Source organism: Limanda limanda, chromosome 13, assembly GCF_963576545.1.
Source record: "Limanda limanda chromosome 13, fLimLim1.1, whole genome shotgun sequence".
Taxonomy (NCBI): Eukaryota; Metazoa; Chordata; class Actinopteri; order Pleuronectiformes; family Pleuronectidae; genus Limanda; species Limanda limanda.
In genome coordinates this window covers 6,511,566-6,539,365 of record NC_083648.1, presented here as the reverse complement: position 1 = coordinate 6,539,365, position 27,800 = coordinate 6,511,566, and the positions used below count along the sequence as shown (strand labels likewise).

The following is a 27,800-nucleotide window of genomic DNA, read 5'->3' as shown; positions in this document are numbered from 1 at the left end:
GAGCTCATCAGAAATGTTTTATCTTTTTATGGTGATAAATTATAAAGTAAACATCTCAATGTGATGTGACTTATCTTTTTGCTGTCTCCAACCACAACATAAATAATATTCAGTTTACAAAAATTAATTTAAAAATGTTCACATTACTTGATTAAAAAAACGAATAGTTAATTATCAAAACTCTAATTAGTTAACAGACAATTGACAAACTGATGAATCACCTCCTTATTTCTGCAGCTTTAAAATAAATGACACCAAAAATCCAGAGATTTAATTTCACAACAAATAAAATTTATTCAATTATATATTACAAATATGTACAAGTCATGTAACAAGTAAATATTAAAATAGACATTTTTTAGAACTATCGTTCAAAAGGCATTATGTTGAAAAAATAGGATTTGTTGTGATCTCACATTGAAACTGTAAAAGTATGTTTTTTTTCTCCTTGGAAGCCACAACAGACTTTAATGTGCGCGAGACACGATGGACGACACACGAGGAGTGAGGCCGCAAGGATGTAACACGAGGGCGCGAGAAAATAAAAAAAAGAAGTAGAAGAAAATAAGAGAAAGCTGGAACACTTCAGTAAACCTCACAATTTAGTCCACGGAACAGCTCTTCAGGAAAAAAGTACAAACAACGCAACGCATGCACAGCATTTAATTGCCAAAAGTCCAAAAACACCAGCTGTGGCGTGGAGCTCCAGATGAGGAAGGAAGAAACAGTAAAAACAAAAAGAACACAACGGAAGCCAACACGTGCTTCATGTTTTAAGCCAACGACAACGAGAACATCACAGACGAAGAGGACACTCAATATAAAAACCAACTTTGGTCCATTAAAACATGAGACAGAACGAGTTTACAATCAAAATATCTATTATTTTTTGTTTTTACAAGTTTAAAACAATAATTACATGGCTATTTACAAATGCACATTTTTTTTATGTATAAAATAAGTTAAAAAAATTAAGAGCACAATCTGTACACACTGTATGAACACTCACTTTGAAACAATTGAACTCTTTCCGCTGTGTGACCTTGCGTGACGCGGAGCCGCTGGTCGGCCTCCACTCTTCTGGCTGCAGCTCCTGGCCCAGCGTTTGGTCTCGGCTCCCTGGACCCCCGTCTGCGGCCTGGACCCCCGTCTGACCCGGCCGGTCCCACGTCGCCCCCCCCCGTCCTCATGGTGGGCGTGCCGGTTCGGACTCAACGAGCTCTGGAGTAAAAAAAACGTCTCTTTTCTAAGTGCTCTTCTGTTTTAGCCGCCACATTCTAAGTGCTTTCCTCGTTCCTCGAATGCTTGGGGCTGCCGCTCGGGTCCGCGGCGCCGCCACCACTTTGGCAAAGTAGGCCCGGTCCCACGGTTCATATCGGGGTGAGGTCAAAGTCGTCGTTGACCTCCACGAGGGGGATGTAGAACTCGGGGATCTCGAAGATGCTGGTGGACTTGTAGGTGGCCGGGTCCAGCTCCTGCAGTTTGAGCTGCCACTCCAGCCGCTGCACGGCGTTCAGGGCCGCCGCCTCGTGCTGCTGCCGCATCAGGAGACACGTCTGTGGAGGGAAAACAACACACAACATTATTTTATCCAGCCAGATGTTTTCAGTTAGATAAAGATTGTGCAAGAAGGAACCGGTCAGTGAAAGAGCAGAAAAACAACACATGAAAGAGCAAGAGGCACAAAACAAGTCCAGGGTTTTGGCAGAAATGAAGAATTCTTCAACCTGCTAATAATCTCAAAGAAGCTGCTTTTCACTTCAAGATGAAGCGGTTATTTGAAAACGAAATGATTTGAGTCTCAGGGAAGTTGAACGTGGAGCAGCTGGTTTTATCAGGTGATACAAAGCTCATCACAGATCAACCAGTGTTGTCATGTACAGTTTGTTTTGATTTACGACTTTGGGGGAAATTAAGTGAAAATGCTCTTTGGTTCCCAGCTTTGGTTGTGAAATGTCTTGCAGGACCATTTACTTGTAGGATTTATTTGGCTCCACTGGCTTGAATAAAATATTCAGAAATATGATTTCATTAGTGTCTTATAACCTGAAACTAAGCATCGGGTTTTTGTGACGTCAGAGAGTGATCCTACAGTCGCATAGAGAGGACAAGGACATGTAACCCTTTTACTTCTCCAGAAGAAAACCGTAGATTCTCCTTCCTGCACAGAAGGTTAAGGTGTGTGTGCTACTCAGTCGCCTGCAATATGCAAGTTAACCTCTAGATGGCCCTCAAGGCTACACACCGAATCTTAAAACAATGAATCATCAAAATAAAGATGAAGAAATATTCAACAAATCAATTGATTGACTTCAGCTTTAGATTTCATTCACTGGTTTGATAAAACAAACAGTGCTTTTACCTTCAGTTTGTCAAACTTGTCGTCAACGTCTTGTAACCAGGACATAAACTGTCGGGCGTTGAATCGGTCTCTCACTGATGTTTTACCGTCTTCGTTCTGTAAAACAAACAAACAAAAACACATGAATAAGAAGACACATCCACAAGCTGACCTCAGAGACCACGATGGACCTTTAAATAATCGTGAGCTGGACCGTGGGACTCACCTGGACGTCCTGGGGCATGTTGTACACTTCAGCATCCAGTAGAACGGTACAGGCACTGAAGGGCAGAGTCTGATTGGCCAGTGTTCTCGCCGCCCGGTAATGGACCCGTAAGACTTCCTGCTCATTCGAAACAATCAGCTTTTCCTGAAAGAGGAACAGGAAGTCAAATAAATACGCCACATCCAGTCTTTGTAGGTGTATAGAACTTGTATTCCTAAACATCTATAAAAAGGTGTAATCTCAGTACTGATACATCTGACATGACATGAATAAAACACAAAGTTTTACCCTCTCGATGCTGTGTTGGAGTCGTAGTTTCATGCGGAGGACCTCTTGTTGTTTGAACATCTCCTTCAGCTGCTCAGGTAACGATGGAGGTGGAGTTATCTACACAACAGAGATCAAACCTTAATTCTTCACTTTCTGAGAAAACTGAAACACAACCCTGGGGAACTGATCTTAAATTAACCTCACGATACTTTAAGTTTGACTTCCAACAATCTTGACCCTTAATTAGTACAGTCAGACCACAGCTGAATATCTTTCAGATTCATTTGGAAAGTTCTTAACATTAAAGTAAGGAGCTTCAATCGAGTATTTAGTTCAGAAAGAAAGTGCTGACTCACTGTTGGGATACAGAGCTTGCTGAATGGGTTCCCATCTAAGAGGTAGGATCCGTTGAAGGTCACATATTCATCATAATACTGCGGCGGCTGGGGGGTGACACTGCACAGCACTTTGCGCTTCTCCTCGATCTTCCTCCTGATGTGCAGGAACTCGTAGTACGGGTTGGCCCTCTCCGTCTGGTAGGGCTCGATCTCCTCCAGCTTCACAGAGTCCACGATGGCGGCCAGAGACTGGTGGCCCATCTCCTGCTGGCTCGTGGAGCACGGCGGAGGGTTGAACATTTTGGGCATCTTCCTCTTGCGTGGATGGGGAACGTGCATGTCCACGTACTCGTCGGTGGAGCGAACCTTCATCCTTGCCCCTGAAGAGTCCGAGTCCCGGTCTCCAGACTGCGGAGACGAGCTCCTGGAGGTGTAGCTGCTGCCGTCGGTCAGAGCTCCCGGCTGGACGCTGCTCTGACTGGTCTCGTCTCCGTCTGAAGACTCCTGTTTCTCCTCGGCAGGCGTCACCTCCATGGGCTCGGATGAATACTCGGCCTTGGACTCAGACGAGCTCTCAGTAGCCACGCTGCCCTCGGCTGAAGAACCTCCTGTCACAGAAGCTGCAGCACTGCTGTTCTCTGAGCTCTGTGGGACATCAGTCGTCTCCTCGTCCTTGTGTTCAGGACTCGCACAGGGCACGACGTCTTTTATCTCCGTCTGAACGTCGACACATGGACCTGCAGTGTCGCTGGAAGGTTTGGATTTTTTACAGTCGTGGTTATTTGCCTCCGTATCCTCTTGAGAACATTGGTAATCAGGGTTGGTTCTGATGCAACCTGTCAGAGTCTCCCCTGCAGTGGAGGTGGGCGTGTGAGAGCTGGTGGACGGTTCAGGACTTTCCATCGCTTCTGTTCTGAAGCTTTCAGGAATGATTTCCATGTTCTCTGGTTCGGATCCATCAAAGTTCTCCTGAGGTTTCTCCTTGTGCTCGGACACCTGTGTGGTACCTGTGTCAGTTTGCGGTTGGCTCTCCACAGCCGGCGATGGGAGCGGTTCCCTCTGCTGGATGGGTTTTGTGTTCGCAGGTGCTGATGGTTCAACAGATACAGAGGCTGCTGTCGGTACTAGTGGTTGATCCGATTCCTTGTCGCTACATTCTACCTGTGAATTATCCGTCACACATTGCACGTCCTTCACTGCAGGAGGTTCAGGAGGAGGAGCTTTCTGCTCCGTTGACCCGGGTTGAGAGACGCTACACTGCGAGAGGCTGGACTGCGGATTCACGATTTTATTCAGAGGATCTTTGTTTGGTGTCAAGCAGCTGGGAGTGATGCCCTCTCTCTCCGTGACTGAATCCCCCGCTGAATTCAACTGTTGCTGACTACTGAGGTTCTCTTCTGTTTCTGCTGAGGTCTCCCTGGTTTTCAACTCCTCAATGGGCAGACTGGGTTTCGGCAGATTTTCAACAGCTTTGCCTTCGGTCGAGGAGTTGGCGTCCTCGTCCAGAATCGCCCTGAGGTAGGGAGTTTCGTGTCGGCCGGACAGCAGCGTCCGGTTGCTTTGGAGCACATCTGGAAGACTGTTGCAATCCTTATCGTGAACGGATGGCGATCTGGTGGCCTGAATGACGAGGGAAGACTGTAGGAATGCAGGTTGAGAGTCCGACGCTTCCAGGTTCATGTCGGAGTCGTACTCGGCGTGCCTGGGCGTTAGTGTTGTAGCCTGACATGAATCCTCTGAGCTGGCGACAGAGACTAAGGACACAGACCTGGACATGAGGCCACAGCGGTCGCTCTCCGGTCTGGGTGATCTGGTCAGACAGTTTTCCACGGCGGACATGACCTTTGCCCCGATGGAGGGAAGAGGTTTTCCATCCAGCGACACGGTCCGGGGGCTGGCGCCATCCTTCAGTGGTTTGTCTCTGCTGTGGAGGTCAGACACTTCAGAGCTTTTCGAGCGCATCAGCTCTTTACTCAAACATGCTTCGGTCTTTGTTCTGTCTTTGGGCCTGGGCTTCCCCGGGTCTGCCAGAGGTCGATGTTTGAGTCTCTCCCGCTCTTTCTGTTTGATTTTCTCCAGATGTTTCCGGTGCCACTGCTCAATTTCCTGGTCCTTCAGGCTGAGCATGCGCTCGAAGCTGGTCTGCATCAAGTCGTCGTTCACGAGCCTCTTTTCCTTCGGCTTGGCGTCTCGTGCTGCTGGCGAGGCTTTGGACTTGGCCTTATCTACATCCATCTCGCTGGGTTTGACTCGGTTGATCTTGGCCTGCTGGGAGCGCTCTTTGTGCCGGTCTTTATCCTTGTGTCTCTCCGAGTCCCTGTCACGGTCCCTGCGGTCGCGATCCTTGTCTGGTGTTCTCACAACCTCCTCCTTTGATTTTGCGGATAAGGACTTGCTGCTCTCAGACAGATAGCTCTTCTTCTCTTCTAAAAGTGATTTCAGATTGGAGCTTGACGAAAGGGCTCCATCTTTTACTTTATCCCTCTTCTTCCGGTCAGAGTCCTTGTCTTTGGAGCGGTCAGACTTATGATCTGCGTTCTTCTCCAGAGGTTTTCCTTTCTTATCGGAGTTGGTGCGATCCTTTTCTCTGTGTTCCCCGGCACCGTACTCTCTGTCCTGCCGCTCCCTATCGGACCGTTTATCAAACTTTTCTTTGTTTTTCCTGCTGTCTTCATGCTTTTTTATTGCCGATAAAGATTTCAGTTTTTCATTCTCTTTGTAGTTTTTATCCCCCGGCGAGTGGGAAGGAACGGCTCCTGTTCTTTCTTTCTCCTTCCAACGATCCACTGAATTCTGAGGTTCAGCTTTGTCGGAGTGCTCCGCTTTAACCTTTTTTTCCTTGTCAGGATGCCTTTTTTCGGAATCCTTCTCCTTTCCCGGGAGCCTCTTGTCAGTTTTTTCGCGTGAGCCTTTTTCAGAGGGCTCCAGCTGTTCCTGATCAGCTGTGATCCCACTTATGGGTTTCTCCTCCGTCTCTTCTTTCATGCTGTTGCTCTGCAGCGACTCCTCAGGAATCCGCCCTGAGCCGTGGCAGTCCGGCCTCTCGTCACGCTCACTCGGCTTCGAATCCTTTACCTTCTCCTCTTTACCAGCCGCCTCCTTCCGCTCTCTCTTCACGGCTTTGTCTTTTTCTCGCTCCTCTCTGGGCCTCTTCTCTTTATTACTGGAGTGCTTCTCCTTTGCGTTTCTCTCATCTTTCACGAGAGGGGAATCAGAGGTCTTCTGAAGCGAACTGGTGTCTTCACCTTCCTTTTTCACTGGCAGAGGCTCATCCGTCTCATCACTTTTGAAAAAATTCTCTTTCCAGAACTCTCTGTCAAACTCCAAATTCCTGTGGCTGTCTTTCCTGGCCTCTTTCTGCCTGTGGCGGCTCCGCTCCGCCTCATATTCCCTCCTGTGTTTGTCTTTCTCCTTGTGTTTAAGCTTATGCTTCTTCACGACCTTGCCGTCTAGGTCGCTCTTCCGTAAGGCACCTTCAGAGCTGTCCACACTGTTTGCTATGCTGCTGTCTTTGTAAGGACTGGAATGACCATCATCCCCATCTACGCTCGACTCCTTCTGCTGATGCTTGCTCTTCTCTTTGTGCTTACACCCCTTGGTGCTGGAGCCTTCAGTGCAGTAGTCTGCGTCTGTGTAGTGGTTGTACTTGACGCTCTCCACCGGACATGAGCTGTCGCTGATGGAAACGCACATCTTAGTATTTTCTTGTTTGAGCGGCGTCTGTTTATCCGTCAGACTGTGGTTCAGTTTAGGGGATTTGATGGATGATAAATGGAAGAGGTGGACGGATGAGTCATCTTTGGGACTGAAGGACATTTTGAAGGAGTCCTCCTCCCGACCCTTGTCCGTGCTCTCGGACACTGTTGCCAGGGAGAGGACCAGAGTTTTGCTGTTCTCTTTGCCATCCTCTTGGTTTTCCTTGTTTTTACTCTGACTCTTACTCTTCTTCTTAACTTTGCCCTTGTCCTTTTGCTCAGCGTTTTCCTTCTTTGATCTCGTGTCTGCCTTGACGCTCTCTGAGCTCTGAGAGCAGGTGGGCGAGTTCCTCTTCTCCGATAGGCTTTCCATTTCATCGCTGTCGGTATCCGAACTGCAATGGACTCTAGGAGTCTTCTGCTTTTTCGGCTTGGAGGAGGAATCCCCTTTGCCACTCTGCTTTGCTGCCACGTGATTCCTTTCGCTTTCCTCCTTCTCCCGCTGCCGTAGTTCCCTCCGGAGGATGTGTCTGTCGTTCAGAGCTTTACTGAGATCCTCCTCCTCTTCCTCGTCTTTGAACTCGTACTCATCCAGCCCTGGGACGGACGATGACGCTTTCATGACCGGTTTGCCATCCGCGTCCTTTTCAGTGTCAGAGAATTCCATGACATCTTCCACACTAGATGGATTAACGGACGGTGGGTCCTCAGACTCTGTGAACAGAAGAAAAATAATTTAATGATTATAAAAATAGAAATCTACACATTGCTTCATACTTTCATACTCAAACAGTGCTATAGCGACAGGTTAATTAAAAATTAACCCGGATTAAGAAATCTTTTCGTGGTGGATATAAAGCCGCCAACACCACGACTGCGTACATGTCCTTGGGTTTAGCTGCACGCATAAATTATAAACTCCATCTGGCCTCTATAGTGAAACAACATACTTTACTGCTCGGGTTAGTGGATAGTAAAGTTTTATTATCTGCAAACCTGAGGAGGTGTCCTCTTGGTCCGACAGTGGAATCTCTCCCTTCAGTAGTTGCTCCAGCTCCTGGGAGTCGGCCACGTCCACCGGTCGCTCCCCACGCTTGTTGGCCTGGAAAGCGTTTCCACCGTGACGTAGCAGCAGTTTTACAATCTACAAAAAAAACACAACACTAATTATTAAGAATCTTTATTGAGAAAGAGACGAAACAAACAAAACTGTTAACAACATTATCATCAACATATAATCATTATATAAGGCTCTCTCACGTCTGTATGTCCGCTGCTGGAGGCATCGTGGAGCGGCGTGTCGTCATCCAGACCCTGCGTGTTCACCTCAGCACCTGCTGCTATTAAGACCTTGGCCACGTCGTAGTAACCGAGATTACAGGCTTCATGAAGCGGAGTCCAACCTGATGAGGGCAGGAAACAGTAACAGGTTACAGTCACAGTTCGCTTTAAATGTTAACAGACACGCATTGAAAGACACAGAGCAGCGATGTCTGTTTATGTCATCTCTTCATGGGATATTCATTCTGAATCAGCTGCTGTTTTTCAGCTTTACGTCCTTAAAAGCTGTAAAATAGAAATCACTTCTCTGGTCGTCATACCTGCAAAGTCTTTGACGTTGACATCAGCTCCGAGGCTAATGAGCTCCTTAACTTGCTTGGCGTCTCCCCGGATGGCTGCCATGTGGAGGGGCGTCTCCCCTCGCTCGTTCCTCTTGTTGACCTTGTCCTTCTGTCGCGATGAGGCACTGCTGGGGACTTTCTTCTGCACAGGGGTCGTTTGAGAGGGGTGACTGGGTGTAGAGTCTGGGCACAGGCAGAGAGAGAGAGAGAACTTCATTGATGCTCAGATCAAAACCTCTCATATGTTCAGATACCAGGCACTTGGCAAATCGAGACCGATTGGGAATTTAACTAATTCTTACAGGGAACCTTAAATACTTTCATTGCAACGACATGTTACGTAGCTTTAACAGTCTCGATACGTTTCCGTGGGCATTAATGAAAATGAGCAGTTCAACAACCAGGGAAATTAGCTTATTAACATTCTTGCTTCGATAGATAAGTTCAATACCAATCAGTTCTGCATCTAAGGTTAACATTCGTCTGTGCTATCACACCATTAGACCAAAGCAATCTGGTTATGTGGCTGACACATGTAGAGCACAAAAGGACAAGAAACACAGGAACAAGAGAGAAACATCTGCACATGGGGAAGAAGCTGTAGCAGAGAGGGGTGACACGACTGCTGATTTGGAAACAGCTCAGGTTTCTAAAGCTGGATAAACAGCTGACACATCTGTTGCACGATACTCAGGCAGCCTGTGCCGACAAAGACAGGAAATACACCAAAGCTCGTCGACAGTTTTGAAAGGAAATTTTACCATACTGATTTACAGAGTCTATCAAAAGCTTAAGTCTACACAACTCTCACTATGTTCCTTTAATGAGCCCAGCGACCACAATGACACTGACATTAATAGAAACCCAATATCCTGTGTTTTTCTTCATCTGTACAGATTCATTCTCATCTTACAACCCATCGGAACATTTCATTAAAAAGTAATCTCAGGCAATTAGCTCGGGTTTCATATCGGAAACAAAAGCCAAAAAACCTTGAAATATTAGAGTAAGCTTGTTAAATTGCTCACAAACATGAGTCATCCAACAGCAGATTTATTCTAAGCCATGCTGCGGATGTGGCTAATAGAGGAGAGGCACACAAACCTGGACTGTTGGCAGTCATCTGCATCAGGAGAGCCATCTGTTTGCGCTCGGACAGAGGATACCCAAACAAGAGGTTGGGAGCCTTCTTGCCCCCAGCCTCCTTTTTCACCTTCTTCTTGTCTGGTCCATCTTTATCTGCAAGACCAAGAGAGAGTTAGGACAAGAGTCCACAAAGGATCATTTTGTGACAGCAATTTAATCTGCAGTGACATTGTTTTTTCCTCCTCCCCTTGTATCTGTTGAGCACACAGAGAAACAGATGACAAGCATGAGGTTTGAAAAAGACAAAACTGCATTCTCTTAAGTGCAGACCGCTCTCCTCGGGCCCCCAACCCCGTCTCCGTCGGCCAATTGTTACTAAACACAAACATGCGTGAGCTGAACCAGGGGGCGGATGCACATCGGAAAACACACACACATGCATCTGTGTGTGTGTGTGTGTTCACAGCAGCATAGTAGTGCAAAGTGGGTGAACGTGACTCGAGGAGGACGACGAGGGGGGGGGCTGAGGATCGGGCTGCAGCGATTACCTGCGTACATCCTGCAGGGAGGCACTAATCTCTCTCCCCAGGTCTCACTCGACTGGCCTGGGTCTGAGTCATCTACAGTGCAAAGCAGAGAGGATGGGGAAGGGGGGAGAGAGGAGGGAGGGGAGAGCGGGAGGGGTCGGAAGGGTGGGAAAGCACTGCATTAACGCTCGCTCGCTCTCTCTCTCACTCACTCACTCACCCTCCGCATCTCACATGTTCTCAAATACAAACAGGAACAATAAGCAAACTCTCACTCCACGCACAGATTATGAGTCATGGCAACGAGGGACAGTGGAGGAGATCCAGTTTGAGATGGTCAGCGGAGACATGCTTCCCTGCTTCTTACCTCACAGGACCAGAGCGGCTCTATGGAAAGGCTTTGATGGGAAGACAAAACCACTCTGTCCATGCTAGTTTAGCTTTAAAACCTGTGCAGCATAAATTACCCTCAGTGAATTGAAAATGAAGGGTTCCAGTCTGTTAGAATGACCCCGGACCACACAATGAAAATCATTACGTTGAGCTTTTCTCTGCAGAGGAGATGAAGGCAGTCTGTATTATGAATTACTGTACTTCAATTACTGTAATTATAGCTTCACAATACAATTAAGCTATTTTTAGGTCTCAAATCTGACGTAAACATACAATTAGACATCCAACTACGTGATGGAACCAGAAGAGTGTATTTACACAAGAGGTAAGATGAAGACATAACGTCTCCAGCGTGAAGGGAAGCATTTTATCATTGCAAGTCCTCTTGCAACTGCGTGGATGATATAAGATATTTAAGTAGAAGCCTGCCATTGTAATTATGTTTTCCATTGATATTTGGTAAAAAGATAAATATCAAAAAATTTGAATCCCTTTCTCAATACTTTCCAACATTGTCTGTCTTAACTGGTTCCTATTTACAAAGGAGTTTAGGCAAACATTTCTTAAGACTTCTCCTATGACATGGCAAAAATGAATTTCACAGCCTTATCAAACTGGGGCAGGACAAATAAGAATATCTCAGCCCAACACAGTCTCTGTAACACTTTTCCTGAGCCTCGTTAAAAACCTGATTTATTTCCTGGTGTCTCTGGCCACAAAGCGCAACTTTATCAGCACGATAAACAAATCTAAACTCATTGACCTATGGACAGACCCCTGGTTCAACGACAGGCCACCAGGGGGCAGTGTGGGGACATGGCAGCGAGCCAGCAGGAGGCTGTTGGAGGAGGAGGAGAAAGGAGGAGCAGCAACGGTCTTTACCAGTGTCTGAGTCTCGCTCCTCTGTCCGGGACGGACTGTTAGTGAAGGAGAGCTTGCGCTTCATGGAAGACTTGGCTTTCCCTTCCTTCCCCAGCAACTCACTCCGGTCCAGCTTTGGAGTTTTGGTGAAAGGGGACAACTTGTCTTTGCTCTGTCAGAGACGAGGAGGAAAAAGAACAAGAAGAAACAATGAGACGTGAAACACAGCAGAGGTGTGGCCACATTTGAGACTGTGTGTGTGTGGGTGTGTGTGTGTGTGTGTGTGTGTGTGTGTGTGTGTGTGTGTGTGTGTGTGTGTGTGTGTGTGTGGGCCTGTATATGTAAACAATACAGTCATGACAGAGGCAGCTCCATTTGAAAAGCCCTGTTTACAGGCTAGAAGGCAGAAGGGTTGAGATTAGCATGCAGGCCGCAAATCAGTTGAGAGTTAAGCCTTCTAAAACATGACACTAACATAAAGTGCACGTTATTACATTACAGGGTGTGTTGTGGCTTCGATATTGTGTTGATCGTGCAGGCAGACGGTTTGTCTGCATGACTCATACAAATATTCCCAAGGCCAAGTCTTTGGCAGGTTAAGATGTTTAAACAGATTAAAATGTTTCATTGTTTGCTGTAGTGTGAGAATTTCAACAAGTAAAGTAAACGAGGCATTCTCAAAATAGCATTGAACAAGACTGTAAAATAAAATGAATGTAAGCGATTAAGTGATAAGCAAAATCAAATACTTTCTCTTTCATATAGAGCCTGTGCGATAAATCGACTGGCTGACGATATCAGCTGATCAGCTAATCACAGATATATTGATATCAGTGTTTGTTTGCTGCATATGTGCTACCTTGCATTTTATAGAATAAATCCTTCAGCTCAAATAAAAAGGATTTCCTCCAGAAATCAGAAACATTTCACACAGATCGTATTTTACAGACCTAAACAGTAACATCAGTAATATCTTGTTTAATCCCAAAGCCTTTCAGTTCCAGTTACTGGTTTCTAACACTGTGAGCTGCAGACAAAGCTTTTTTCAGTTCCATTACTTTCAGCAAGATGCATTCTAAGCGCAGGAAAATGCATTTTCTGGCAGAAGGAAATATTTCTGCAGCGTGGCGCTGCTTTGATCTCAGTGAAGCAATGTAGCAGCTGTGCAAAGAGTCCGTCTGTCTGGAAATGTTGAAAGTAGAGGAGAGTGAAGTCGAGAGGTGCTTCTACAGCAGATGTAAAATGTCCCGCTCATTTAGGGAGAATGGATAATTAGTAGTGCTAATACAACAATGTTGAGGGGAGTGGTCAGAAATATAGCAGTTTTATGCTGAGTCGGTTCGGTGCAAGTAAATATTTAATAAGTGGCCCTCAGACAGCATGTTGCGTCGAACAGACTCTGGTCAGCCTCGTCCAGATGCCTACAGATCTAATCAAATATGATAGCTTCAGTGTGGACATGTATGACGTCTGCGTGTGCTTGTGTTCACATACCTTCTTCCCCGCCTGCTTATCCACCAAGGCTCCATCTCTGTCGCTCCCAGGTTTGGCCATGGTGCGGCACCTGACTAGCTGTGACAGCTACACCGCAGTAGGGTCATCATGCACCTGGAGACAGACAAGCACGCGCCATAAGACTTTCACTCCGCCACATCACAGCAGATGACTGTGGTTCTCTACGCACAGGCAGTGTGTACAGCAGACAGTGGGAGGACATTGTTAAGTACGGGAACTTTTAGGGAAGACATATTATGCTCGTATTCAGTATCATAATTTCTTCCAGTGCATGGAGGACATGTCTGGCTCCACTCTTTACCTGGCTGTTAAACATGCTTTATTCAAATGTCACGTGACATCATGATGATGCAGAGATATCAACCGGACAACCGACGAAGGGGAGAGGAGCTCCTTTACTGGACTTTTTCTTTTAACCTAGAAGAGATTCTTTATTCTCTACACAAAACCTATGAAACATTAGAGGAATGACGCACTGAAAAAGCATCACGTCTCCCTTAAATGAGAATCCTTCAGACACGTAACAGGCTCGGCTGCATCTCAGAGGAAACTGGAGCTGACCCCAGGTGTATAAAACACCACGGCCACAAAGTGTAACCCAGCTGTGTTTCAGGATGTAGGATGAGTGGATCACTAATCAGGGATTTTTATTGAAGGTTCCATTCCACAACAGCAGGAAACAACCACACAAAAGGCAGCATGAATCACAACTTTAGAGAACTGCGAGTTTCTGAGAGGAAAACCTCCCTCTGCATGTTGTCACTCAGCCTACTCATCAGTGTAACCAAGCTTCCTTCTGATGTGGTCTGTGTGAATGTAGCAGCACATGCAGTGGAGTCAATGGGGGCACTGTGCACGCCTGCAGACAGTGGAGAAAGCACTCAGCCGAACATGCACATGATGAAGCCGACATGTCTGTTATCTTGCCACATGTCGATTTATAGTCATAAGAAACACCTCGAGACCTTTCATTAAACTTTCCCTGCAGTTTCATTTGAAAACACTCACTCATAATAAGTGTCTGGTTTAACAGCAGACACAGAATCTCTTTACACTAAGAAAACCCCACACTTCCACCTAAATGTTTGGGGCAGCCCCATTAGTCAACATACATCCAATTGCGACTCAACTATAATTTCACATAGTAAACATGTAACCTACCAAGAAGAGAACCGTTATTGATTCTTCTGTATGATTCTAATTAGAGTGAGTGACCCACATGTCTAAAAAATACAATCAAACTTTTATATTCTTTTATTCTTTTCAGAGCTGAGCACTGGTTTGATTAACCAAAATGAAAGTAGACAAACATGTGATAGTGACAGATATATCTGTTGCTGGAGGATAACAGGAAACTAATGGATTTTAATCATTCTGCTCCACATACATAAGCTCCTTCTTCAGAGATAAACTCCGGTAAATTGGGTCTGATCATTTTCTGGAGTTTACATCTCGCGTATGAAGAAAGCAGGAGGTAGATTGTTTAGGTCGGATATGTTCACAACACCAGGAGGATCTCTGGAGCGTTGATGGGAGGGGGGAAGCGTCTGGGCAGAGCAGGCAGGAGGCAGGACCTGACGTTCATTGGTTCACTTTGACATTCTCCTGAAGTTTAACTAGAGGGCAACTGACTCAGACGTTTGCAGTCTCACATACCAGCTTCAGTAGGAATATCTGGAGCTAAGTGAGTGTCTACAAGCAGTTATACACTATAGACTCAACACATATCCTTAGAGTTTTACCCAGAGATCATTTAGATTTTATCAAATATCAATTTGCTTGTCATTATAAAACAAAAATCGAATATCTCTCACATGGGAACACAATAACGTGAAGCTAACCATAATACCACACTAGTTTAAGTACATTCAACACCAGCAAGGTGGTTGGTAACCAAAGAAAAGATGTAAACAATACCCTGGAAACTAGAAATAAAAAAACATTCATGTGAGCAGCCTCTCAATTACGATTATCACACAGACGATCAAAAGGAACAAAGTAATGAGTCACCCGAGCAAAATATGGAGCTGATAACTGGAGACTCAAACATGCTGGTTCTATAAACGGCACACTCACCAGTTACAGTCTACTCTGTCATGTCACTATAATCAATCCATGCCTTTGTATGACGCAGAACTGAACACATACTACCACTGGAGCTCAATAGATCATAACAAACTTCCGTTACACAACTGTCATCGTGATGGCGAGCAACGCCTGGCGTTTCAGGCTCAACACTTTCACATGGACAACTTTGTGGCCCATCGAGGATTTATGTGAAAGCCACAAATCTCACAAGTATAAGAAGTTCATGTGTTGCAAGTCAGAGGCATAAACAAACCAACTGCTGTGCGGCACATTAAGAAACAAAAATTACTGCCTTGTAACAGCTCGTCTCAGTCAAATTGCAGTTTACGTTCCTCTGTGTTCATACTCGTATGCACATAGTAGTTAAGTTTGATAAAAATGTATAATTTGTAGAATATTATGATGTCACAGCGAGGTTTAGCTCTGACCTTTTGGATAAGACATGCCACATGTGTTTTTTTAAGTCATACTGGCCATGACCTTCTGACCAAATTCTACTCAGTTCATTCTGTGGTATTCTAAGTGATGAAATGACCTCAAAGCTTTTCTGAGGTATGACTTCACATTGACCTATGATAACAAGAATCTAGTTCCTCTTAGTACAAGTGAACTTTTGTGCCACATTTAAAGAAGTTCCTTCAAAATATGGTCATGAGAACGGGATGAACATAAAACCCAGTAACATACTGCTTCCAGCCACAGTTAAATAATAACTGATGCCCTCCTGGTCTGCATGTTATTATTTTCAAGTGACTCAACATGCAATTAATCATGCTGTTAGAGTTAAATATATAAATATAAACACTGCAACCTGATTATAATATTTAATCTCATTAGACAGCAGGGGTTATTTTAACAGTCGCATGCCATTTGCCTTTCCAGACAGAATTCACTCATCCTTGTTGTCTGCACTTAATCGCCATAAATAAAAATGACTAGACTTCTTAAAAGGAATCCCACGTTTTTGTCTCTTCGGATATCTTTACAACCTTTGCTGATCCTGAGTAATAGCACAGTGTTGACAGGTATCGTTTTTCCAGCACCAGCCCGGCTGCACAGCTGAGGCCAGTGAGAGGTCCATCATTAGTCAGCAGTTAGCCAGTATGCAGCAGCATTGTCATTCAGCCAGCTGAAAGGAAGAATTGAGCAGCCCACGGTGAACACGCTGGTGTAAAGAGGCTAGTGTATCGAGGGTATTAAAGCAGTATGGACAACCCGGGACCAGACCAGAAAACAAACGCTGACAGGACTCCGATCTGGCCCGGAGACGAGGCGAGGAGGGTGTGACTATAATTACAGAGGTATTTGGGCACTCGCCAGTTCGGCATTCACATTCGCTGCGTTTCATGAGCAGCTCAGGGCTGCATAAGCCTCTGCGAGCTCTGCCATTATCCTTGGGCTGTTTCAAGTCTCGCTCAAGCCCCTGCCTTGATGACTACTAAAGTTCACAGCGACTAACACCCAGATTAGTTTGGCATGGGACCCAATACAGTGAAAACTGACTGATAGCAACAATTACCTAACCCACTTACCACCAATGAAACTGAACAGGGCAGAAACACAGCTGTAAACTAGAGATGCACAACACAGAGAGATGTGACACTCAGTCACGATGGCTGGTTCCCTCAGTCTTAACATCAGCTATGGGGTAAATAATTCAGCAGCTAAGTGGAAGACACTTACAAGAACAACTAAATATACAAGGACTGCTACTAATCATTATTCTTATCAGTTAACCAGACAATTACTGATCAAAGTTGACATGTACAGATGTCTCGGTGAATCCAAACTAAAGATATTCAGTTTACTAGAATATAAAAACAAAACCGGAGCAAATTCCCACATCGTAAAAGCGGAGAGGTTTTAAAATCTGACTGAAACTATTATTGTTCAATCAATTTAATAGTAAGGCTGGACCAACAAATTACAAGTTGCAGCTGTAATTAATAATCGAGTTGTCTTGGAGGATGATCAAATCATTCTGGTTATCAGGCTGGGTGTCATTTAGCTTTTTCAGATTATGCAAAATATGACAGGGCTTAAATAGTATCATCTTTCATCTCAATATATGTCTGAATTTTTCAATTTCCAAACTTCCACCATGCATGAGCCACGTCCGTGAAATCTCAAGTTAAGTGTGCTGGCGGCGCTGCTTGTCCTTCTGAGAAGCAGATGTCCCTGTATTTATTTATAACCTGGTGTTCCTGCACCAGCTCCACTGGTTCCTGGCTAACAACAATAACAACCATTTCCCTGTAGTGCATGACCATGTTGGCCCTGACAGCAGAGTGGCTGCCTCAGTGCGTGCCCTTGCATGAGTCTATGTGTTTGGGGAGTGCGGCCGGGGCTGGTGCGGAGACGTGTGTTTGAGGTGGATGAAGCATGTGCGGTGGAGGCCTGGCCGAAATGGATGAGGAGCATGCACAGTACGGAAACCTGATCCAGTGACTGCAGGATGGGACCGGGAGGGAAGGGGGCTAAGAATAGCTCAGAGCCTGACACACTGGGTACGCCACCACTGCCGCCACCAACAGCAACGGCAGCTGCAACGGCAGCATTGCTCCACTACAGCTTCCAGAGTCAGAGCACGGCCGGCTGCGAGCTCTCACACCCACTGGGTGGAAAATACATGTGATTTTCCCCTGGTCTCCCATGTGGCTGCACATGCGTCTGCACACACAAAGGAACTGACTGAAAACAAGCTCTGAATGCATCTCTCTAGTCAAAAGGTTATACAGAGGAGCAAATAATTAAATTATTAACAATATCCCAAATATATAATGAATATGGCGTCTGGATTTCACTACAAATATCCCGAAACATGCCCACGGAGACACACTACACTGGCTGTGACAGTAAACAGCCAGTCACGTGGTTCTGGTCCTGTATGCCGTCAGGCTAAATGATGGGGGAGGTCTCTCTCAGCTGCACATCCACTCCAAACCTCCGTCTCCTCCTCCTCCTCTCTCCTCCCCCTAATGGGTAGCAGGACAAAGCCATGCGCAAAAGGCCCGATTACTGAGACTACAGGAGACAGACAGAAGAGGCAACAATAACCAGCAAAGAGCCAGCCATCTTCATATCCCCCACCCAGATGACAACCCACAGAAGCAACCCGCTGACAAATGTGTACTATACACCTTTTTATATAAAAAGGAAATGTATACACACCTCACATTACGTTATAAATAAAGCTATAATGTGCCTATTAATGTCCTGTTCATTAATTTTCCCTTTGGCAAGACAAAGAAAACCCCCATTCTCAAACATGTCAGTAGCATAATGAAAATGTTAAGAGAAATAATTTATTACAAATTTGTGTGAAGGTTCCGTATATTCTCAGTGTATTAAATGAACATTGAGGTTGTGAGTTATTGTAAAACATTATAGTCTGGTAATTATACTATATAATTAAAAATCTGGTAATTTGTGAGGTTTTCAATTGATAAAATACTACTGGATTAATCATGGATGAAAATAGCAGTAAGCCAAGCCAGGTTGTTGTGTCTAGAAAAAGACACAATACAACAATACAATACAACTAGTGCTCAAAATCCACAGATTATACATTTGTAATAACAATCAACACATGTATATGTCGTATCTAGTTGTATAGTTTGGTTACATCCATGCAATTCTGTGATTTACTGCACACCAAATTAGAATTTCCAAATTGTGTTCAGCTCTCTTTCTCCAGTCAGTGGTTGTTCTGAACTGAAGGCATTTTTCAACATGGACAGACAGCAAGTGACACTGAATCCCTCAAGGCATCGGTTCACCTCTCTCTTCCCTAACCCCAGACAGACAAAACGCGCCTCGTCCAACCAGAGTGTCTGGCCTTCATTCCAGTTGTTGTTGTGTTACATAAATGCATCAGCCAGAGATCTGGTTCCGCCTCCTCCTCCACGTGGTAAAGCCATGGGCTACTATCGCCAGTTAAAGGTGTGTGAATGTTGAACAGGAAACAGTGAACTGGTGCCAAACATTCACAGAAGCTAATAAATGTTGCCAGGATGCCAGATTGTTATTTGAATACTGTTTGTAGAAGTAGAGGACAAAGTTAATTTTCTGTGTCCCTCTACGCTTCATTGAGCGTACTCCTCTAATTCATCCAAGGACAAATCATGTTAGTTTAGGAAAAATACTGACAAACAGCCAAATTTTTGGGCTTAATTCATAATAATCCTAGCATTAAGCTGTTGCAAGACCCAGACATAATGTACTTTGTGCACTAAATGTGTATTCTTATGTAAGATTGAGTGCTGAACCGTTTCACAGCCACATCCATCACTCAAAAGCTTCCATAAAACAGGAATAGCCTTAAATTTAGAAGGGAGAGGCACAGGGCACGACTTGCACACAAATCAAACGCCTCGTAAAACAGTTTAATGTTTGTATGCAGGAGGCGTCAATGGGGTTAAGTTTACTGGCAGCAGCAGAAGGCTCAGAACAGGACTCACTGAAACACGCCCATTAAACTGGTCCGAGAGTCTGAGAGCCTTAAGAAGCCTACCGCCACCGCTCTGAATGTAGGTTAATGATCAGATGCCCAAGCAGCGGACAAGAACAATGAGGCCTTTACTGCTGATTATGGGTTAAAAGGGAGGGGGCAGGGAACGAGGGAGGGATTAGAGCAAAGGTTAGGACCTAGGCGTGTGAGCGTCAGGCTCACATGACTGGACCAAACACTGGGAAACTGTTGCTCAAGGAAATATCAATATCCAGAGAAGAAGTAGAGTCCGACATCAAATTCTTAATTGGTAAAATACTCTATTTGGCATTGATTACTTTTACACGCGTGTCATTTTGGTATGTTTTAATGGAAAAACATGGTTACTCTTCAAGTAATATGCGCACATTATAAATGTATTGATACTTAGGGAAGTAAATGAATAAAATTTGCCTCCATCATCTTTGGACCCATATCCTCCCTTCAAACAACACCAACCCTTTTTGCCTTTCAACACAGGATACAGTTGATGGCAGCGTTAAAATCTCATGGAGGTAGAGAAGCCCCCGGCATGACTAAAACCAAAACATCCACAGACCACAAGGTGCCACAACCACAAGGAATCCCCGTCCACCGGCTTCCACATGAGCAGTGAGCCGGCCTCGGTCTGAAAAAATAAACCATGAGGGAAATGTTGTGTCAGTTTTCATTATGACATTGAAGACAAGACTCGATCTGCACCTGCCACATCCAATTAGACTTGAGATGTCGATCGGATCACAAGCCCGACACGTGGCAAAACCACAGCTTTGCAGAGACGGTGGCAGGGCCAGCGCACAAAGGTTGACACAGCGTCTCCATCTTCACACTGGGAGGAACATGCGGACCACTAAGCAAACAGTCACTGAACAGCAGTTATGCAGCATGACGTTCAGCAGCACTTTCATTCAGGTGTATTCACCATTGAGGTTTCAAGAAGGTGCAGATAAAAAAGTCGTACAGTCAACAAAGCATACTCAGCAGGTTAGCTACGACTTCCTTAGTGTGCACGTGAATAACAGAAAAAATACTTCTCCTTCTGTTCTCGTTGCTCAATGATACACCGACCAAAAATATTGTTTTCTCATAAAACAGTGCAATGCTTACAACTGAAGAAGAGAAATGCTGGTAAAAACTAAATATCATCCCAAGGTTTCTTTAGCTTTTACTTTACGCCTCCACAAAACACAAGCAAAACTTAGTTTCACAATTCCACCACGTGTCAGTCTCTTAATACTATGCATGATTGATCTGCAAATGAGCTAGTACCATAAATGTAAATGTAGGAAGAAGAACAAGATATGAATAGTACTGATGCAGAAACACCACTTAAGCACACCACGGTTGATGATTATTCAAATATAACCACATTTCCAAAGTTCAAGGTCAGGGTAATAACAGGCTTTCTACTGAGAAATGAAGATGTAACCAAACAGCCCTCAGTCCTCAGACAGCATGGTGACTGACAGAGCCATAGTAAACAGGATATGATTGTTTTCTTTGGCATGAATAAAGTGAAAGCATTCCAGTTCTAAAGAAAGCAAACTACACACCCATTGTCAAATTGTGGCCCCCTCCAAACTATCAACAGGCACAGTTGTCTTTCTGATCGCTCATGCAGAAAAGGGAACTTTCAGTGTTAATTTTTTTTATTTGAAATCAAGACTTTCCCTTTTAAAAAGCCTGCTTCTCCTTCCCACTTTCTGCATCGTCATGCTGTTCTGCAGGGAGGGTCACACACTCTCAAATTGCCAGTCTTGGTGGCTTATCAAATCAAGATCAGCCGTTACACGAGGAGATACTGCACTGAACGCACCAAACAAAACAACGCTCTGCACACATTGGGCTGCTGGCAACGGCTAGCACATGTTGTGTAATCAGCAGGCCCCGCCCTCTCTCCACACACAGATACACAAACGTGCACAAACGCACACTCGCTGGGCCTCTGGAAGACGCAGATACTCAGCTGGTGGAGCCGATAGGTCCAGGCATGGGGTAGAGGTAATTCATATAATATACGGCACTGGTGCTTTTCTCACTGTCTTGTTTGAACTGCGACATAATAAATGTGGTTGACAACCTGAAGCAGAAGTGATACAAAGCAGAATATTCAGCTGTCGGAAACAGAGGGAATTCATCTTTTCTGCTTTCCTTGCCTTCTGTATAATACAACCTTTCCAACTATAACTTGTGCACTGCAGGCCAATTCATCTTCAACACAACCAAGTGAGGACTTCTTCTTCTTCAAAAAAGACAGATTCACAAGCATCCGGGATCGACACCTGCCGTCAGTTTGCTAAGAGGAAAGAGGAGTAAAACACAAACCAAGACCGTTTGGGGGGGTTTCCCTTAAGATACAGCCCTGGTGTGAACTCTCAAAACAAATTATTAGGAACTACATTCATAGCATTGTGTTGGTATATAACGGCCAATAAACTTGCAATAATTTCATAACAAGCCAGAATGAATAACTGCTCTGTGTTACTGGTAAATGCTGTTATATGGCATTAAGCTAAACTACAAACATCTCATAGCCAGAGAGACAAAACCTGAGCACAAAAGTGAGGTCTAGTAAATCACAGACAAGGTTTTAGGCTACATCTGTACAAAAAGGTTTTAGTTTTAAAACTAAAACAGTCTAACTACACTAGCGATTAATCTTCCCATCAGCAATTATCCTTGTCCTTACCAAAGCACCGTAACACATATGAGAGATGACCATGTGCGTACAGTAGTGATTGTAGTAGTACTCTGCAGTTGGTTGCCTGGTTACAGAAAATACTAAGAACAAGAAACAACAATGGTGACTAGTCAAGAGCAGGGCTTTCTTTTCTTGGACCCACGATGAGGTGGAACTGTTACTGACGTTAAGTGTTTACAACATTTGCATTCACCGCAAAAACTCTGGATTAGCATGGAGCAGGCGTCAACCTTGCAGCAACAATGCTGAGGCACAGTCCACCATTATTGACCATAATGTGTGATATTATACAAGTATTTCTGTCTTTTCATGTATAACTGCCAGATTGCTCCAATTCCACTGATCTGCATTTATACCCCATCTCATGGTGAAGGTACCACTAAACAGAACCAAGGAAGTTTAAGAATCTGACAGGGATGTATCCGGTCTGTTAACACATGTAATAAATATAAATTATTGAAAAGGATCTTCTATACAGATACACTTAGATATGGATATACAGAGAAAGCATGTGCATCCTCATCCATCCATCCTGCAACTAAAAATCAAACCCATCACGATGAGAATACACAACTTCAGCATATTGGTAATACTGTACGTCCTTACATAATTGTTCTGGCTGCAGAGCACCTTGGTCAATACCCTATTCTCTCACTAAGAGGATTATAGTCTGTATGGAAAAGCTATAGCAGCCATGGTGTGGTTCCTCCGTTTAACATACAACAGGCCCTCTGTGTGCTAGCAAGCAAATCCCTATAATACTCATAAAAAAATAATTTAACCACTTTGCTATTAAAGTGTGACTGGATATGTTGTAAAGACTGTTAATGGGACATATTTCAGAATCAAACTGTCCACTATGCACCCAGAAGCTGGATTTCTTTTCCTGTTTTTGCACAGCCTCTCCTGCTCATATGAACATCTGAGTCATCTGCACGTGTAGAATTTGTGTGACTGCAGACCCTCCTTCGTCTGATTTTCATGCTCTGGCAGAAATTAAAGGAGAATCATATTTTTGAGCATCCAGAGCTGTCTCTCACTCAATACATCCTAGTGTGATCAGAGGATGAATGTAAGCGCAAGACAGACGGTTTTCAACCCAACAAATCTACTCCCTAGCAAGATTAATAGGCTATAATTTTAAGATACAGGGTATTTTAATGTTGCAAAGCAAATAGCTCTTAGTTTTTGAGAGGCTATAACTGAACCTGTTCATTTTTTATATGAATTAACAGATTTTCTGTCAATTATCTAATAAATGTGTGAATAATTAATGTCATCAGTGTATCACAGATTATACAAATTCCTAGTACATTAAAAAACAAGCTGGACAAAAAGATGAATCCCAAACCCAGTGGAATTTGGCGCAGTATGATCACATAAGTGAGGAATCTTAGCTTGGTAGTTTTCAAAATTGGAATTTCTAAAATGCAGCTATGCAGATCCTTCCAGTAACCCAACTGACAAGAAAGACACGCTGTGTAAAGGATGTGAGGGCAATAAAAACTAAAATCTCAAGTCTAGGAGAAGTGGGGACGGGTTATAGTGAAAGAAAAGGTTGTGGAGGTGCAACTGACTCGTGCTCAAAATGACTCAGCCAAGGAAACACTGCTAGGAACTACGACGGAGAGAAAACGAACTTATTTAACTGACAAATGTTGCACAACAGGTCACATTCTGTTGTAGAAACATGTTTGACTTGGATGATACTTGCCAACTGGCTTGTGGTCATCAGTCAAGGCCGGTCGGTGTTTGGACACTGACTGTTGCCAAAGTCACCCTACTCAAGTGGTGTACATAGAGATTTAATGGTGGCATTAGTCAGTTGGCCGTGACAGTCAAAAGGCACATACTTTGACGGCAATATTCCGCAGTGGTTGCAGCAGCACCATATGGAACAGCTTGTTGTAATAATGCTTTAAAATACATTGTGACCAAGCTATCAAGGGCAATTTAGACTGGCAGAGAATCCCTGATGTTCAGAGGGAACATGTTGTCTGTAATGGCAGAGTGGCAGCCTTCCAGATTAAAATGGACAAGGCTTCAATGTGTGGTCACAGCCTACATCTGGCCATATGTCAGCTGTGTGTCCTACAGCGGAAACAACTAGTTGATAAAAGATATCGAAAATAATCATTTGAGTTTTGAGCAACGTCGTCTCATTCCAGCTTCTCACTAGTGAAGATTTGATGCCTCTCTCTGTCTTTAAGGAAATAAAACTGAATATATTGAGATTTTAGCATTTTGGTCCTTGAAATCATGCAATTTTATAACCTCACTTGATACTACATGGACATTGTATTAGTATTTTACATAACCAGCTGAATAGTCAATAATAATACTAAGAGCTTGAGTATTCTTCATTTGTAAATGAGTTCCATTAACATTAACTACGCAATATTTTAAACCGTATCTACATTTAACAATGTACAAAGGTGTTGCATTGCACTGTAATACAACACTCTTTTTAAGTGCAGTGTTCCTGACCTGCCTTCTCCCTTTGTCAGAAAGCTGGTGGTTCAACGCTAAAAAACAAACCACAGAGCACTATGTCATGTCACGTTTGGCACTATATAGCACATCCTCTCAGCTGCAGTGCTAAAAGCAGCAGGTTAGCTTAACTACTATTGAACCAGGTGTTGATACAACCTCCTCAAAACAACTACAGTTCCATCAAATGCTGAATATTCCCATGTGTACATTTAGGTTTTTAATCACTATTGAATACCCATAAAAATAGTAAATGCACATGTAGCGCAAAAAACATTAGTCAAATCAACCCAGAGGTGAATTACATCTATTTCTGATAAAGCATGAGTCATCGTGTCATCCTTTATGCAAAAGTGGCAAAACTGGTCTTTCCAGACACTTAATTATTCTAAGGAAATTAGAGTGAAAGTCTTTTGGTTTTGGACAATTGGTCAATCAAAGCAAGATGTCACATCTGAGACAAAGAAATTGTCCATTTCATTATTCCCTTACATTTTGTGGTCTTCTGATATTTTGTATATTAATGTCGTACTGAATAGAAATGAAATGTACCTTTTTGTTAGAATAACTTGGCTGGATAGTCTTTTAGTAAGTCAACGACATCTGCTAACGTGTCAATAAAGAATTTAATGAAAATCTAATCGCAAACATCTACAGAATATGTCTTACAACATAACTGCAGCAATAAATTAAAATAGAGCATTTAAAACACAAACTTATGTAGAAATCAAGATTATTTTATGTATTCACTACATGCTGAAGAGCTTTCAGCTTCACAGAGGCTTACGTAGAGCTTTAGACATGAAGCCTTATGTATACACTAGGACCACCATAAGAGTTAAACCGAAAGAAAAGCATTTAAATTTCACATCAGGAAAGATGCTCAAGCCTGAATACCTAAAACTCAATGCCAGAAAATATCCAGGGGTATGTTCCAATATGAATTCAGCCATAACCCAATTGTTACAGTAAGTCTCAGTTGTCATGCACTCGTGTAGGATCGTTATCCATTCTCACATTTTGTTTTGGAACCATAGTTGGCTTTTTTTGAAAATTACCACAGCCTCATCACGGACAACCAAAGACAACGTACTGAGATGAGCGCAGAATGCTTATGTGTGTGACACAAATATATACATAAATAATGAAGTAACAAATACTGTTAATACAGTGATGAACCCTTAAATTGAACCTTTACTCTCTTCCAACATTTAACTAGCTGTTGTGTTTTAGGAAGACTAAATAAAGGTCTAATGAACAAGATGCATTCTAAAGCACTTTGTAATAACATAAATAATTGAGATAGTTAGTCATGTGTCTTCCATTATTAATGTCAAAACATGGTGTGTCATAGATTAGCACCGTGTCTCTGTTATAAGTTCTGATAATGAGTGAAAGGAAAGAAAGCAAAACTCTTGGATTTACATTGTACTGAGCAAGGTGAACCTTTTACAAATTAAAAAACAAAGCCTGATGCAGGCAAATGGCCGAATGCTGCCTTTCAGTAGCCGGTACGCAGTTTCCCTCAGAGGTTTCCAGATGATGTGTTGTATTCAGACACCTCTTGTAGCATTATGCCTCCAGTGACTGATCAAATGTTAGTTTTACATACATTCTAATCGAGTCTGGGACGATAACTAACTCATTCTCTCGATATCGATGATTAAATAAAATAACCATTCACCAATCGTGGCATGATTTACTCTATTCTGACCTATTTGGCACAATTACTGTGTGATTCAGCCACAAAAAGCTGGACTGTTCCTCTTGTGATCACAAAAGGAAAAAATGTAATGTTGAGGTCACAAAATAATAATTACGTAAATGGAAGAAATCCTGTCAAATGGATATGCAGGCTGCCTTTTCCTAACCAACGAGCAGGGATGTGTCTTTGTAGGCTTCCTCTGCTTTTCCTTAAGACAAGATTTGTGGTATATTACAACTACACAATCTGAATAAAGTGTTTATGCCATTTAAACACAATATATCTCTCCTTTCTTCACGTAGTCATATTCATTTCAGCTGTGTAATACCTGCATGTATTGTCTCCTCCTCCTTCAGAATATTTATACTACACAAATATGTGCAAGAGCATTAATAATATTCACAGTACTACCATGATTTTGTAGATTTAGCGGTGCACGTCTGTACTTTTAACTTGGAGGCAAGCTGCAAACGTGAGTCTGACGTTGTGTTGCACGGACAGCCATCTGGAAACAGGCAGCTTTTGTGTCAAGAGGCAACACACCCCCCAGAAAATGTCACAGTCGCCGGGGCTGGGAGGGAATAAGATCCCGGTAACTCGAGCCATGCTAGCTCCCTGTGAGCATTAGACAAGCAAATCTGAGAATTAACCCGAGATTTAAGAGGTGGTTCTTGGCTGAAAGTGTGTAAATAAGCGGTGGAGGTGGTGGTGGTGGTGGCTGGATCTTTGCAGACAGCACCACCCACCCCTCGGTGATGTCGCCCTCCTCCAACACACACAACCCCGCACACACGCTACAATGGATCGGATGTAGTGAATACACGTATTGCGGTCAACGTGGGGGGGAATGGGAGTTCTGGTTCTTGTTTTAACGGTGATATGAACCGGAGAGCTGCGAACAGGCTGAGACAAAAGCCCCCTGCAGCCCCTCACACCCCCTCCCCTCCCCGGCGCTTAGCTAGCTAGCTGTTCCCAGCCCCGCTCGGTGCTCCCTCGGCTACACGGGGGCTAAACCCCGCTTCGCCCCGACATTTTCCCTCTCGCCTTCCCCCGGACCCTCGCCTCACACACGGGGGGCTCACAACCGAAGTCCCGGTGGTCGCATGGGGGGAGCACTCGGTGTGTGTGTACGCACGTGGCGCACGACACACACCGAGGGGAAAAAAAAACACACAACATTCCCCCTTTATTTCGCAGGCACTTTACGGCAGGTTAGCTTAGCTGCTAGCATCGGGCTAACCCCCTCGCTCGGATCCGAAACCCCCGCTGTAAGGTTCGGGTTAAGGCGACCGCGGTGGCCGGGTTCTTACCGTCAACCGGGGGTGTCGCGTCGCCGCCGCCTCACTCCACTGCGGGTTCGGGTTCGGGTTCGACCCTGGTTCTCGGTCGGTAACCGTAGCCTACGGCAGCGTGACGTTCGTCTCCGGGTTTGAAAACATCGCAGCCGCTCGTT

General features: G+C 44.2%; 1 protein-coding gene across 1 annotated transcript; it reads right to left on the bottom strand.

Annotated features, from left to right (window-relative positions):
• Positions 1–269: 269 nt before the first annotated feature.
• Positions 270–27,800, bottom strand: ankrd12 (ankyrin repeat domain 12). Its single transcript, XM_061084189.1, has 12 exons — positions 27,658–27,800; positions 12,854–12,967; positions 11,381–11,531; positions 9,597–9,731; positions 8,472–8,675; positions 8,131–8,273; positions 7,867–8,014; positions 3,194–7,584; positions 2,856–2,954; positions 2,568–2,711; positions 2,363–2,458; positions 270–1,556 (listed from the first exon to the last, which is right to left on the bottom strand). Exons 2-12 carry the CDS (start codon positions 12,911–12,913, stop codon positions 1,371–1,373), a joined length of 5,757 nt encoding a protein of 1,918 aa, XP_060940172.1. The 5' UTR covers positions 12,914–12,967; positions 27,658–27,800; the 3' UTR covers positions 270–1,370.

What these genes read in the sequence shown, in the direction of transcription:
- ankrd12 (XM_061084189.1), bottom strand. Translation starts at nt 12,913, where the DNA reads ATGGCCAAACCTGGGAGCGACAGAGATGGAGCCTTGGTGGATAAGCAG. An exon ending in GGAGCGAGACTCAGACACTG is followed by an intron (nt 9,732 to 11,380) that starts GTAAAGACCGTT and finishes TTGGTCTTGCAG; the next exon opens with ATAAAGATGGACCAGACAAG. An exon ending in ACATGCCCCAGGACGTCCAG is followed by an intron (nt 2,459 to 2,567) that starts GTGAGTCCCACG and finishes TTTGTTTTACAG; the next exon opens with AACGAAGACGGTAAAACATC.